The sequence below is a fragment of the Apodemus sylvaticus genome, chromosome 14, assembly GCF_947179515.1.
Source record: "Apodemus sylvaticus chromosome 14, mApoSyl1.1, whole genome shotgun sequence".
NCBI lineage: Eukaryota > Metazoa > Chordata > Mammalia > Rodentia > Muridae > Apodemus > Apodemus sylvaticus.
This window is the reverse complement of record NC_067485.1, coordinates 67,944,251-67,956,597: the sequence shown is the minus strand read 5'-3', so window position 1 is coordinate 67,956,597 and position 12,347 is coordinate 67,944,251. Positions and strand designations below refer to the sequence as shown.

The 12,347-nt window shown below is 42.7% G+C and overlaps 1 protein-coding gene across 2 annotated transcripts in view; it reads right to left on the bottom strand.

Moving 5' to 3' along the window:
* The window catches only part of Cubn (cubilin), a 206,819-nt gene that overhangs the window by 85,910 nt on the left and 108,562 nt on the right, over positions 1-12,347 (bottom strand). For both annotated transcript variants that reach the window (XM_052157465.1, XM_052157464.1), the window contains exon 32: positions 1,790-1,949. In XM_052157465.1, coding sequence (XP_052013425.1) covers positions 1,790-1,949 — 160 coding nt within the window. The remainder of the gene's footprint in view (positions 1-1,789; positions 1,950-12,347) is intronic.

Below are 12,347 nucleotides of genomic sequence, written 5' to 3'. Positions count from 1 at the left end.
TGGGAAGCACAGACACACACATGTCAGATACTTTTGGTTCCTATCAACTCTAGCAAACAATCGTTAGGTGTGTGAAAATGCAAATACATTCCTCTTATTTCCATAGCACCTGCCAAGGAAGCCGCACATAAGCCATCAGATAATAAGAAAACCCTTTACATTTACAATGCCTTTCAATTACAGGAAGTGGGGACACACAGTATAGAGCAGCACATTAAATGGTTGTGAATTATCTGAATCACTCAACTAATACTCTAGCCTTGGCTCACTTACTCTGTTTGCTCATAAATTATAAGAGGGAATAATTTATTCATAGATGAGTTTTTTCTCTAGGAAACATTCCATATATAAAGATGATTGCAAGTTAAACAGAGAAGACCAATGCTCTCTGTGGGAACCAAGGAGAGGAGGCTATTGCATGGTTGGGTCCTGGTCTCCAGAGGAGGCGGGGCTGAGCCAGGACCTGGAGGGTGAGAAGGGTGGTGGAGGGAAAGGATTGCCTAAGCAAAGACTTGGGTGAGGAGAGGGCCATATTTATACAGTCAGCATGTGAGGCCTAAGTAGAATTGGAAGCAGCATTGTAAAAGGGTCAGGACTGGTTTGGGGACTGGAGTTAACAGCTGCAGGGGCTTGCCTTTCGTCTTCTAAGCCACACAGAGTAGTAGCCATGAGGACGCTCAGTCTGATCAGGGTGCATCTCTTACAAGTTACTTGGGAGAAAGGTGGAGCAAGGGTGGGTGAGTTTGAGGAGGCTGTTACTGAAGTTCAGACAGGCCTATAGAGAAGTTTTACTGTGAAGCAGCACGTAAGGAAATATTGAGTATAAAAAAAGGACTGTTAAGTACTGCTTTATCTTTGAAATCACCGAGAATGATAGAACACACCAAGTGTCTTGCTCCAGTGTACCTTTGGGAGGACTGACTCAGAAATTGTATCCATCTAGGATCATTCATGAAGGTGATACCTATAAGCCTCCTAATATGGATATAGACAGGGATATGATGACGAAGCAGGCAAACATTATTGGAGGTGAGGCCAGGGAGATAGCTCAGTGGGTAGAGACACTTGCCACCAAGCCTGCTGAATGAGTTCAGTCCCTGAGATCCAGATGGTGAGAGCACTGAGTCCAGTTCTGAATCCCATAAGTTGTCCTCTGACCTCTACATGTGCACCAACACATGCACAAGTAAATATATGCACAATTGCTTTAGTTAAAAAATTATTTGAAATAGATGATCTGAGTCATCCAGATAAAAATCATGGCCCCATTCAAACCAGTTAACGATCCCTCTAATCTCTGTGTTCCTTCCCTGTCTAATGATTTGATAAGGATTAATCTCTGAGAAAATTCTGGTGAATGGCAGTGGGTGAAAATGCTTGGGAGAGGAAATGGAGAAATGTCGGTGACTTAAGGACAAAAACAATAGAAAACTGTGAGATTCAGCAACAAGGAAAACCACTCCATGCAAGTAGAACCCAACTCTTTCACAGTTGTGTGTCTCCTTGGATAAGTGCTAGGCAAATTAACTCAGATAATTCTGTCTTATGTATCACTGGTACTATACCACTGCACATTATTCTAAAAACACAGCACTTTAGAGATATGCATGTCCTAAGACATCATCATCGTTTAAAGTAGATGAAGATAAAGAAAATGTATAAAAGGTAGAATACTTACGAGTCTCCCTTTCTGAACATTTGCATATCATGTTGGCAGCTGTGATCAGCTTCTGGAGTCTGGTGCAATTCTACCACTAAGGAGGGCTCAGGTGAGCCCCGGGATACTTGCCTTGCCTGAACTGAGCTCGGAAGCCCCTGCCCTGGCTGGAAGATCCGGACTGGAACCTCACAAAGAGGCTGTTCCCTGAAGAGGTGATGGAGGTAGGTGGCTGCTGCCTTCCACACACACTGGCGACACGGGTGTTTGCAGAACTTGAGCCATCATATGTCTACAAAGATGGAAGACAGAAAACCGTGTTAATACTGAAAGTTTACATGTATAAGACTCATATTCTGTGGGTTATCTGTGTATCAATGAACCAGTAAAATAGCACATTGGCTGGATCTAGAACAATTGGCTATATTTCATTATCTTGCTGTAGAATTCCAGGGACATGTCTGAGTATTTGGTCATTTCTAGAGACACTATAAGGATTTCAGTCTGAGGTTTACTGCTGGCACCACGATCACCTCTCTAAGATCTGACCCTCACACAACCCTCCTTTCTTTTATGATCCTCAATCTATGCACACAGTGTGTACTGAAAATGTTTGAGGCAAAGTTAAACACAGAAGCAAAATAGATGAGAGATAAAGAGCAACCATTCGTTGTTAGAAACACAGCATTCTTGGCACCCTTTGCCTCATGGGTAATGAGCTAGAGAAATGACAGAATTCTTCTAATAATGTCAGTGAGATGATCTTGGCTTAGGAAAATATTACCTCATTCAAAGACACCTATTAAATTCCATCTCTGTCCAGTACTGTGCTGGAGCTACTCTGACTTACATTCTGTGCCTGTGGAGTGAAGTTTGTATCATATATGCCCAAATCCCTACATCACTCTGTGAAACTCAAATGCCCTCATCAGTCTGGCACTCTGAGCGAACATGAGTTTCTGAACACTTACATGTGAACCAGTGAACTTGTGTTTGTATGGCAATACTTGCTACCACTAATTACATACTCTAACTGGATTCAGCCTTTCTCATTTGATTCTTCGAAGCAGTTTCTCTACCTCTTTCTCTATCAACAAACTCATAGACAATCAAAGCCATATATAAATTATATAACTCCTAAGAGGGAATAAGTCACATTGAGTCAGAAAAAATAGACTTGTAACTCTTATTTTGTCCAATGTAAGATATCATTTGAACAGGGTAGATATATTGGTATAATAAGTATCTGAAATAAGTTAATGTAAATTAATAACAACTATCTCATTCAAAACCAATTGCCATCTATATTTTGTTAAATATTTTGGGGAGATAACAGTCTAAAGTAAGGAAAGTATTCACAAGTAACTTGGAAAATATAGTGCTGGCTATAATCAGAATTCTTTCACATAAGCAGGGTTGGGAGGGCATTCTGAGTTGATTTGTGCGAGCAAATAGATAAGATAGCAATGGGATTTAAAGTCTCAGAAAAAGGGACCAGGCTTTTAAAGTAACAAATACAAAGTCAATGTGGTTCTAGAACAGTACTTCTTTCTACCTCCCCTCATATCATTTAATGTTCATATCTTAAATCCAAACATTCCATAAGTGAAACTTCAAAAATGATTTTTATCCAACAAACATTGACTGAAAATTGAATTGTGTTCTTGTAGCCAATTCAAAATATGTTCAAAGTATTCATCAGTCCATGCTAGTGTGCTAGCCTTTCTCCCTTCCCCTCCTTCTGAACTCCTCTGGTTCCAGGGCTTCTCTCCACACCCCTATCCCCCAGTCACCCATTCTCTTTACAGCCCTGCTGTGCTCCATGTGATTTCTACGATCTGCTCGTGCTTCTGTTTTCTCTATCCTCTACCCAGGCTTCTCACCCTTCTTGCTCTCTGTGCTCTGGACTCTTCCAGCTGCCTCTAGCTGTTCGCTCTCTTACACAATACAGTAAAAACCGTCCTCTTCACCGTACCATGGCATAGACATCTTGTCAGTTTATACAGTTATTAAGCAAGCAAACAAACAAAGGGCAAGAAATTGTGAAGAGGGATTGAGGATGAGTGGGAGAAGATCTCAGGAATGATTATGGTCAAACTAAATTGTGTATGCACATAATAAGAATTTCAAAATGAATAAATATTGTTTCCAATCTGGTATGGTTGCTTCTTTTAGACAAATAATAGCCAAAACAACATATAAACTCTCACAGACACACCTCTTAATTGGTTTAATTTCTTAAACTCTACTAAAATATTAGACTCGATAAGTATTTTCTAACTTCCCAAATAATAGAAATTTGAACCTCTCCAAGTCCACACTTAAAAAAGATTAAAATGCTCTAGTTTAATTTCTGCTGTTGTGACAAAATACCCTAACAAGCAATTTAGAGAAGAAAGGGACTTCTTTCAGTTTATAATTCTAGTTTACAGTCTATCACTGTGGGAAAGTCACAACAGGAACCTCAAAGAGCTAATCACAGCACATTTAAGAAAAGACCAGAAAGAAATGGATGCATGTAAAGTCCTTCCTTTCTTGTGCTCAGCTTGATTACTCTTCTACAGTTTAGAACATTTTACCTAAGGAATGGTGCCACCCAAAGTGGACTGGTGCCTATGTCAATTAATTAAAACAAATCCACCATAAACATGTCCATAGACCAATGAAGACAATGCCTCCTTGAGATTATCTTCCCAGGCAATTCTCATGGTTGAATTGAAGTTATGTACCAGGTGTGTGTGTTTGTGTGTGTTGTAATTTTATAAGCACCATTACAAATGTCTCAAGTTAGTCTGTACCAACATGTGATTGTTTTTAAATAAAGTGAAACAAATGTGCTTGTTATGAAATTATGCCCTATCCAAGACAAGCTAGTAACTCATCCAAGATCACACAGCTAGTGAGCATGAATCTTCACTCATCAAATTCTATGTAACATTGCTTCTTTTAAAGCATTTGTGATAGCTGGTCTATTGTCATGTGCTTGTAACCCCAGAATTTGGAAGATATCATCAATTCAAGCCCATAGTGGGCTATAATAATAAGACACTTACTATGTAAATAAATATTTTATGCACATTAGTCATTTGGTAAAATTCCCAAGCCTCAGACTATCAATGAGACAGTATTTAAAATTGCATTTGAAATATCAATTCTACTTGTGAGTGCTTTTGACATTTGCAATATTAAGACAATGGTGTCGCATTTCAATTTTTAATTTGCAAAGTTATACAAGAAAGAAACACTTCAAGAAAGAAAATATGAGAAACTCTGTTCAGGCATATTTAAAGCTCTACTGCCATAAAACTATCAGTACATATGGCCCTTTATTTCTACTTACCTTCCAAAGCAGGGCTAGCAATTGTATCATCATTGGATATATGTCAATATATTCATATAACATAAGTAATCCTTAAGTTGGCAGCCAAGTAACACTAAGCTTAGGAATTGGCTTTCTGACCTGCTACTTAAGTAGGAAATGCCAGAGCAGTGTACACACAAGACGAAACTCTCTACTTGCTCTTTTCCTCTAGGTGACACTAATGAAATAAGATTTTTTTTGATGCTGAATCCACAAAATTAAAAATAGCAACCATGTTCACCATTTCCAACTAGTGGAACTCTCAAACTGAGGCTGATTTGGTTAACTGGTAAACATTTCCACAGGAAAGGATTAGGGATGGTATAAAAATCACAAGAATCTAGTGCAACACATTTAATAAGCCAAAAAAGCTAACTTTAGTGTATAAAAAGAAAGAAAAAGTACAGAACCTGGAACATAATAGCAGCCAGGAAGGGCCAGATGTGTCAGTTTATAGTTTCTGAGAATAGAGGGATGGATGGGCTGCGAGAAAGCCCTAAGAAGCTTTCCTCTCCCGCATGAGGTGAGTTATAAAAACCAAAGTAGTCTTAACAGGAAGAAGCTCTTTAGAGGAGGTGAGGTCAGGTGTGGCTGCTGCCAGGTCCCCTGTGGCTGCTGTCATGCCAGGTTTTCTATATTCTGGGCCCAGGGAGTGAATGGCAGAGGTGCAGTCACAGGGCAGAGCCAACTCTACACGCTCAGCTGCCAGGTGCCTTTCTCTGGCACAGTGAGAGAAGGGGGGAAGGTTGAGGTGGGCCAAGACTCCAGACTTATCCTACGGCCCAGAGTCTGTGAGATATAGGATACACCATGCAATGTGTGTGCTCTTTCCATAGCCTGAGCCCTAGTCAAGAAACAAGAACTGAGCTAATGGATTGGGGATTTTCATGTTTGACATTTCAATATCATGAAATTTAACTAAATGTCAACCATTGCCAAGTTAATACATCCCCCCCACCCACCCACCATACATCAAGTGGCATTAGGAAGAAAATCATTCCAGTGAGAGACTGACATTCCTTCTGTGTGACATTTACAGCTCTGGGAGGAGGGGCTTTACATTCCGAGTCATACAGAATGGCTATTTGAGATAATGGAGTAAGAATCTTTTACTCTGTTGTATATAATATGTTGATGTAAATATTCATTATTAATGAACTATATGAGCTATTGAAATATTGATGGCAGATTTCTTTTAGATGAAAAGATAATCTTATTTAGCAAAACATCTTTATAAGCTTCTATGTGGGACTGGGATAATGGAGGTAATGTTTCCTCTTTGGGGGACAAGTGCATCTCTGTCTTTCTCCCTGATAATGACTTAGTTACCTACTCTGTGCAAGGGAACCAATATTAGTCTTCATCACATACTATTTGGGAGAGCTAAGTGAGTAAAAAGTATTAAGAGAGTTTAGTGTTGGTATAGTGCTGGTGTGTAACAGATAGACATTAAGAGAGTTTAGTGTTGGTATAGTGCTGGTGTGTAACAGATAGACATTAAGAGAGTTTAGTGTTGGTATAGTGTTGGTGTGTAGCAGATAGACATTAAGAGAGTTTAGTGTTGGTATAGTGTTGGTGTGTAACAGATAGACATTAAAGAGCGTGACTCCTGTGACAAAACATTTTACATCTCTCCTCTAGCTTCCGCCCAATGGATCAGACCGCTGTCAGTTCACTCTGGTTTATCTTTGTCTCTGTCTCTTCTCCTCATGCCTAGAGCCTCCCCTGGGTGTCTTAGCATTCTGTTCTTGCCTTGATCACCATTTTCTGCCTCGGCCTTGTGTCATCTTTCAGTTCAGTCTCCAAACAACTGCCACTGTGCCATGTGCCATCTCTGAATGGAATGCAAGGGAAAGCTGAATGGCCCTTCAGGTATTCAGTATCAGAGAGAAGCAGTTACTACTGGCTCCCCTTGAGAATGGAAGGACACATTACTGATGTGGCAGTTAGTAACCACTGCAGCCTGGAGTACCCGCTCTGCTCTGTTAGTGACCTGGAAGTGATTAAATCGTTCATGATCACCCAATGGAACTTCAGTCACCACTTATGACCCAAAGCTCACCCTGATTGCAGGGCCAAAATGAATTGCAACTTTGGCAGTAACACATACTCCACTTTCTAAAACTTCCAAGTTGAGCTTTGTATGAGGAGAAATTGGGAATGTAGAGTGTGTGCTTTCATTTCCATTTGTGGCACTCTTGTTCCCTCATATGCAAGTCTTCTGAGAAATAGCAGAGCAATACAACTGTAGCATGACCAAACGTGTTAGGTGGGGGCTGGTGAAATGGCTCGGTGGGTAAGGGCATCTGCAGACAAGCCTGACGACCTGAGTTCGATCCCTGGTATCCACTCACAGGACAGAAGGAGAGAAGCAGCTTTAATGAGTTAGTTGTCTTCTGACCTCCATAGGCATATCCATGTGTACACAAAATTAAAACAAAAAAGTGTGCTTAAAGTGTTAATTTCATAAGGTTGATACATTGACGACTGAAAAAATCATAGATCTGAAAATGTGTAAGTGGGGACTGTTTTCGATTCGATGATGATCATGGGCAAAGAGCTGATTCTGGATCCAATTCTGTGTTCTAAGGACCACGACGTAAAGTGATAAGTGGGACCTTTAACGTAGCTCCTACTAGAAGTAGTAGCAATGGGAACTTTGGCGGTAACAGCCACATCGCAGTATGAGGCACCTTTAAGTACCACAAATACAGTTTGTAAGGCGGTTCTTCTTATGCCCCCATTTTGCCATAAGAAATTTAAAAGACTTGTATTCAAACAGAACAGTGCAGATCATGTCTTCCTGACATCTTATTGATTATCATTAAACAAAGGGGAAAGGTAAATCAGAATGCATTAATTTAGCTCAATATTAAGAGGCCAGAGTTCTAGGAAGAGGCGTGAGTTCCCCATGACCTTTTAGAAAGATGATCATTGGAGTCTCCTGCCTTTCGAAGGCTGCAATAAGGGGGTTGTAATGGTTCATCTCGTTTATCAACTCATCTAGAATTAATAAGAAGCCCAGCAGCTGGACATACCTGTAAGGGGGACTTCTTGGTTGGATCGTTTGAGGTCATAAAACTCACTCGAATGCAGGGCCACACCTTCCTTCCGGTAGAAGCTCACATAAGACCGTAAGGAAGAAGGAAGCGTTTGCCTTATTGCCTGCTTGCCCTCATTCTAACAGGCAAGTTCATCTAGCCTGCTCCTCCTTGTGTTGGGCCCCTGTGGGTTTCAGAGTGCTGGACATCTACCATGCATTCCACTGAACAAGCACCACATTCCCAGCATGGCTAATGCATCAAGGTGTCTGACAAACAGCCCAGGGTGTAGGCTAATAAATAAACCTAAAATTTATATTTCTGGCTGCTAAATCTGGTTGTGCTCTGGGCCTGGGTATGTTAGTAACTGTATGCTGCCTTTCCCGGGCCTGATTGCGGTCTCTAGCACAGCACAGTCTCTCACTTCCATCCTGACTCCATTTGGCCACCTGATCCTTTCTCTTTACTAGATTTGAACTCCATCTGGCAACTCATGTCTCTGCTTAAATGAATTAAATCTTAATGAATGAAGTAAAAGAAGCATGGGGAAGGGCCATATACGTGGGGGGGGGGGGAACGGGTAAAAGAATCATTCATATCTGTCAGGTTCAAAGGAAACTTTTGGATTTCCAAAACTCCAAAAGGCACTCCAAATATTGAGAAATATGGAGGGCTCAACCTGCATTATAGGTGGGTTTCTGGAAGCTAGATAAAAATCAGCATTCCTCAGGAACTAGTGAAGCCAGTGTCCCACCACCAAAGGAGTCTTTTCTTTTACCTCCAGCCAAAGAGACAAAAGGCTCACCAATTAACATACACCTCTGGCACCTCTCAGAACATCAATGCCCATGCTGGCCCCAGGCTCCCTCCATCCCCAGTCACAAGTACGTTTATGCTCTCCCGCTGGTCTCTGCTCCCCTCTCCATGCCCCAGTTCTTATAATCTAGATCTATCCTCACTAAACTTTCTCTCTTCTCACACCCCTGCTACTTCCCTCTACACCCCTGCTATTGCTAGCACTGGCTGTGGCCAGTCTGCTGGCAGTGTTCAGTCTGCTTTTTTCTACCTGCTCTAGACTCTTGCAGAGGCCTCTGTATATTTTCTCTCTCTAACACACAGTCAAACCTTCCCATAGCGCAGAGCAGTTGTGTCATTAGTTTATACAATATCGAGGTACAAATTCAACCTTGAGAACAGAGAGCTCATGAGCCGCCTCCACGTTATGTACGGTAGCATAGCCACTAACGGAATTCCCAACTTCAAATCTGGCCCCAAGAGAGGGGAAGTACTAAATGACAAAGAAGGGAGTCTCTCAGGATATGGTCCGCGCTGTTAGAGTCATAGATGTAATCAGGGAAGGATGCAGAAACATGACTTCTTGTGGGGGCTTTTTTTTTTTTTTTTTTTTTTTGAGGGGAGAAAGGAAGGAAGCCGGGCTTCCGCGTCAGTGATTTTTCCCAGGACACTGTTCTGAAATGGAAAACCGAGTTAAACTGACAACCTTCCATCTCAGTTCAGGACCCCTGCTCCTACACTGTTACTGTACTTGAGGCCACTCCGCCTTCACTTTGTTCAGAAGATTGGGAGATGGGAACGGGTCTGGGAGCAGTGCTGTAGAGATTCCTCAAGAAGGAAACGTTTAAGGAGACCAAGCCAACATGGACATTAAACAGGATAACTATGCTGGCCCATGAAGCTGTGGCTGGAGCTCAGTTCCTTGCTTTGCTCTGGCCTGGGCGTGGGAATGGCTAAACAGATTCTCACAAGTGAGTCACAAAACAAACATTTCAAAGCCCTTGCTCAGACAGCTCAGTGCAACCTAAAATGTCTGATGGGGGTCAAGAAAGAAGGGAGAAGAGAGAGAAGAGATAGAATGGGGAGGGTTTAAAAGGGGGGAGGGTGACTGTCCTGGATTCATTGTAAAACAGTCAATATTTAAAGAAGGCTGTTTCCCTTTCTCTCCCTGAAACTCCAGCTATCTGTTGTCACTCTGGCCTCCCTTTGATATCCTCTGGGAAATGACTGTATTTTAAAAGCAAGCATGTCATGGGCTGTATTGCAAGGGGGGAGGGGTCGAAAAAGACAAATTGTGGACCCTGCCTTAGGCGCCTGTCCTGTTGAGCCCTGGGTGTTGTAGGCAGATAATGTGAGAACAGCAGGCTCTGCTGCCTTGGAGTGGGGCCTGGGGTCTGGATTGTTTCAGTTCAGATCAGACACTTGGCTTCCTTTCCCTTAGATAGGCACCAAAAGCTTCAGGAAAAACAAACAACCCCAAGCGAACCAGTTAGGGAATGTTTTCCTCCTCCTCCTCCTCCTCCTCCTCCTTCTCCTCCTCCTCCTCCTCCTCCTCCTCCTCTCCCTCCTGTCCCTCTTCTCTTCCCCTCCTCCTCTTCCCTTCTTCCCCTCCTCCCCTTCCCTTCTTCCCCTCCTCCCCTTCCCTTCTTCCCCTCCTCCCCCTCCTCCTTCCCCCTCCTCCTCTTCCTCTCCCCTCCTCCTCCAGCTCTTTGCTTCAGGGAGTGTATTTCTCCTTGCAAATAATAGGCAGGATGGCCTGTGCTCTGCTTGTTTTTTATCAGCGCTGATTCCCACAGGGCAGACATTCCATTGAGCTGAGCACAGAGGCTGCTGGAAACAGAGGTCAGCCTCCAGGGCCCCCTAGGTGTCCCCTCCCCTCAGCTGCCCTCCCTTCTCCCCCTCCCGCCCTCTGTCTGCCCCTCCTCCTCCTTCTCACACTAAGTGCAGCCATTTTCTCCCAGACCAATAAGAACTTACAGATCCGTAGTACCTCAGGCTCAGAGGAGAAATTCTAATGAAGCAATTAAACTGGCAGCTGGAGGTCACTTTAACACTTAGCTTTCAGGAAAGAAAGCGTAATGGAGTCCCTTTCCCCAGATGACCACACCGAGCCACGCCCAGCCAGCAGATCCTAACACTCAAGACTTATCATTCTCCAAAGCCAGGCTGGAAAGCGATGAGCAGGAAGCACAGACGTGTGTCACCAAATTAGATGAAGCCAGTTCAGGCCAGCCCTGGGGGGGGGCCTCGACATTTTAATAGAAGTGTTGAAAGAAACCCCTTTTCATTAGAGCAGAATGAAATTCTAGACAATAATCCTGTGCCATGTTTTCTAAGTCCTCACGCAACTCAGAATAATGAGGTCCTCTGTCAGTAACAGTGCAGGAGTGATCTGATTGCTGCACAATCCCGCAGGTGTCCTCTGCAAATCTTAAGATGCAGGGATCCCAGCAGGAGCACAGATGGCAAGGGCTCACTCACTCTTGTGTTCACGGTGTGTCTATCGGGAGGAACCCAAGCATCGGATTGCTGCCTTTGGGTATGAACTGCTGTGGGTTATATGAAAGAAGATGGATGGTAGTTATTGCTTTATTCCTTAGTTAATTGTGCATCACAGTGACAGAACTCCTGATAGGAACAACTCAAGAGGGAAGGTAGTATTTGGCTGATGGCCCTATTTTTAATTTTTAATGTTTCCTCCTCATGCTGAAGTTCACCTTTCCGCTCTAGGTGCTCCAGCTTGTGGCTATCTGTGGGCTCCCCCTATCTTCTAAATGAGCTGTCAGCTGTATACAGAGAGAAAGATGAGACTGCCACTCAAACCCCAGTGTCCTGCATTCCAGAGACTGAATGTGAGAGGTCCTGAGACTTTGATAGGTTATTGCCCTTAGCATCCATTGTAACCCCCTTCCCTCTTCCTTCTCACAAGCACAGGCTCAAAGTGGATGCTCTTCTCAAATGTCCCAGGTTCCCAGAGCCTGTAGCAAACTAAGATTCTTAGGTCAAGAGCAGAGGGAGTGGGGGATATGCCACACTCAATACCAAGGGCCTAGTGATGACTGCTCATAATCAATACCTACACTGAATGAATGAATGAATGAATGAATGAATGAATGGATGGATGGACGAGTGAATGAAGCAACAGTCAATCAGCTAGTCCTTGGAATATAGAACTCCAAACTTCTAAACAAGGACATTTTCCACTCCATATTTAAATGTTTTCTTTCAGTGATAAGTCAAGTCTAGGTTCACCAGAAATAGAAGACAATTTTTATATTTTATCAAAACACTGATTCTTACTTTAGGGAGTATGTATGATAAGGGTTACCTTTAAGTACTGGGCCTGCTACTAATGTATGCTGGACCTTGACATAGACCCTATTAATCTCCCTCTTTTTAACAGAGATGACACTGAATGATTTGTAACACGTCCTGACTTCAGCATTCTATGTCTTTATGACCCACCCGATGACTGATAACTGTTGATATTTTT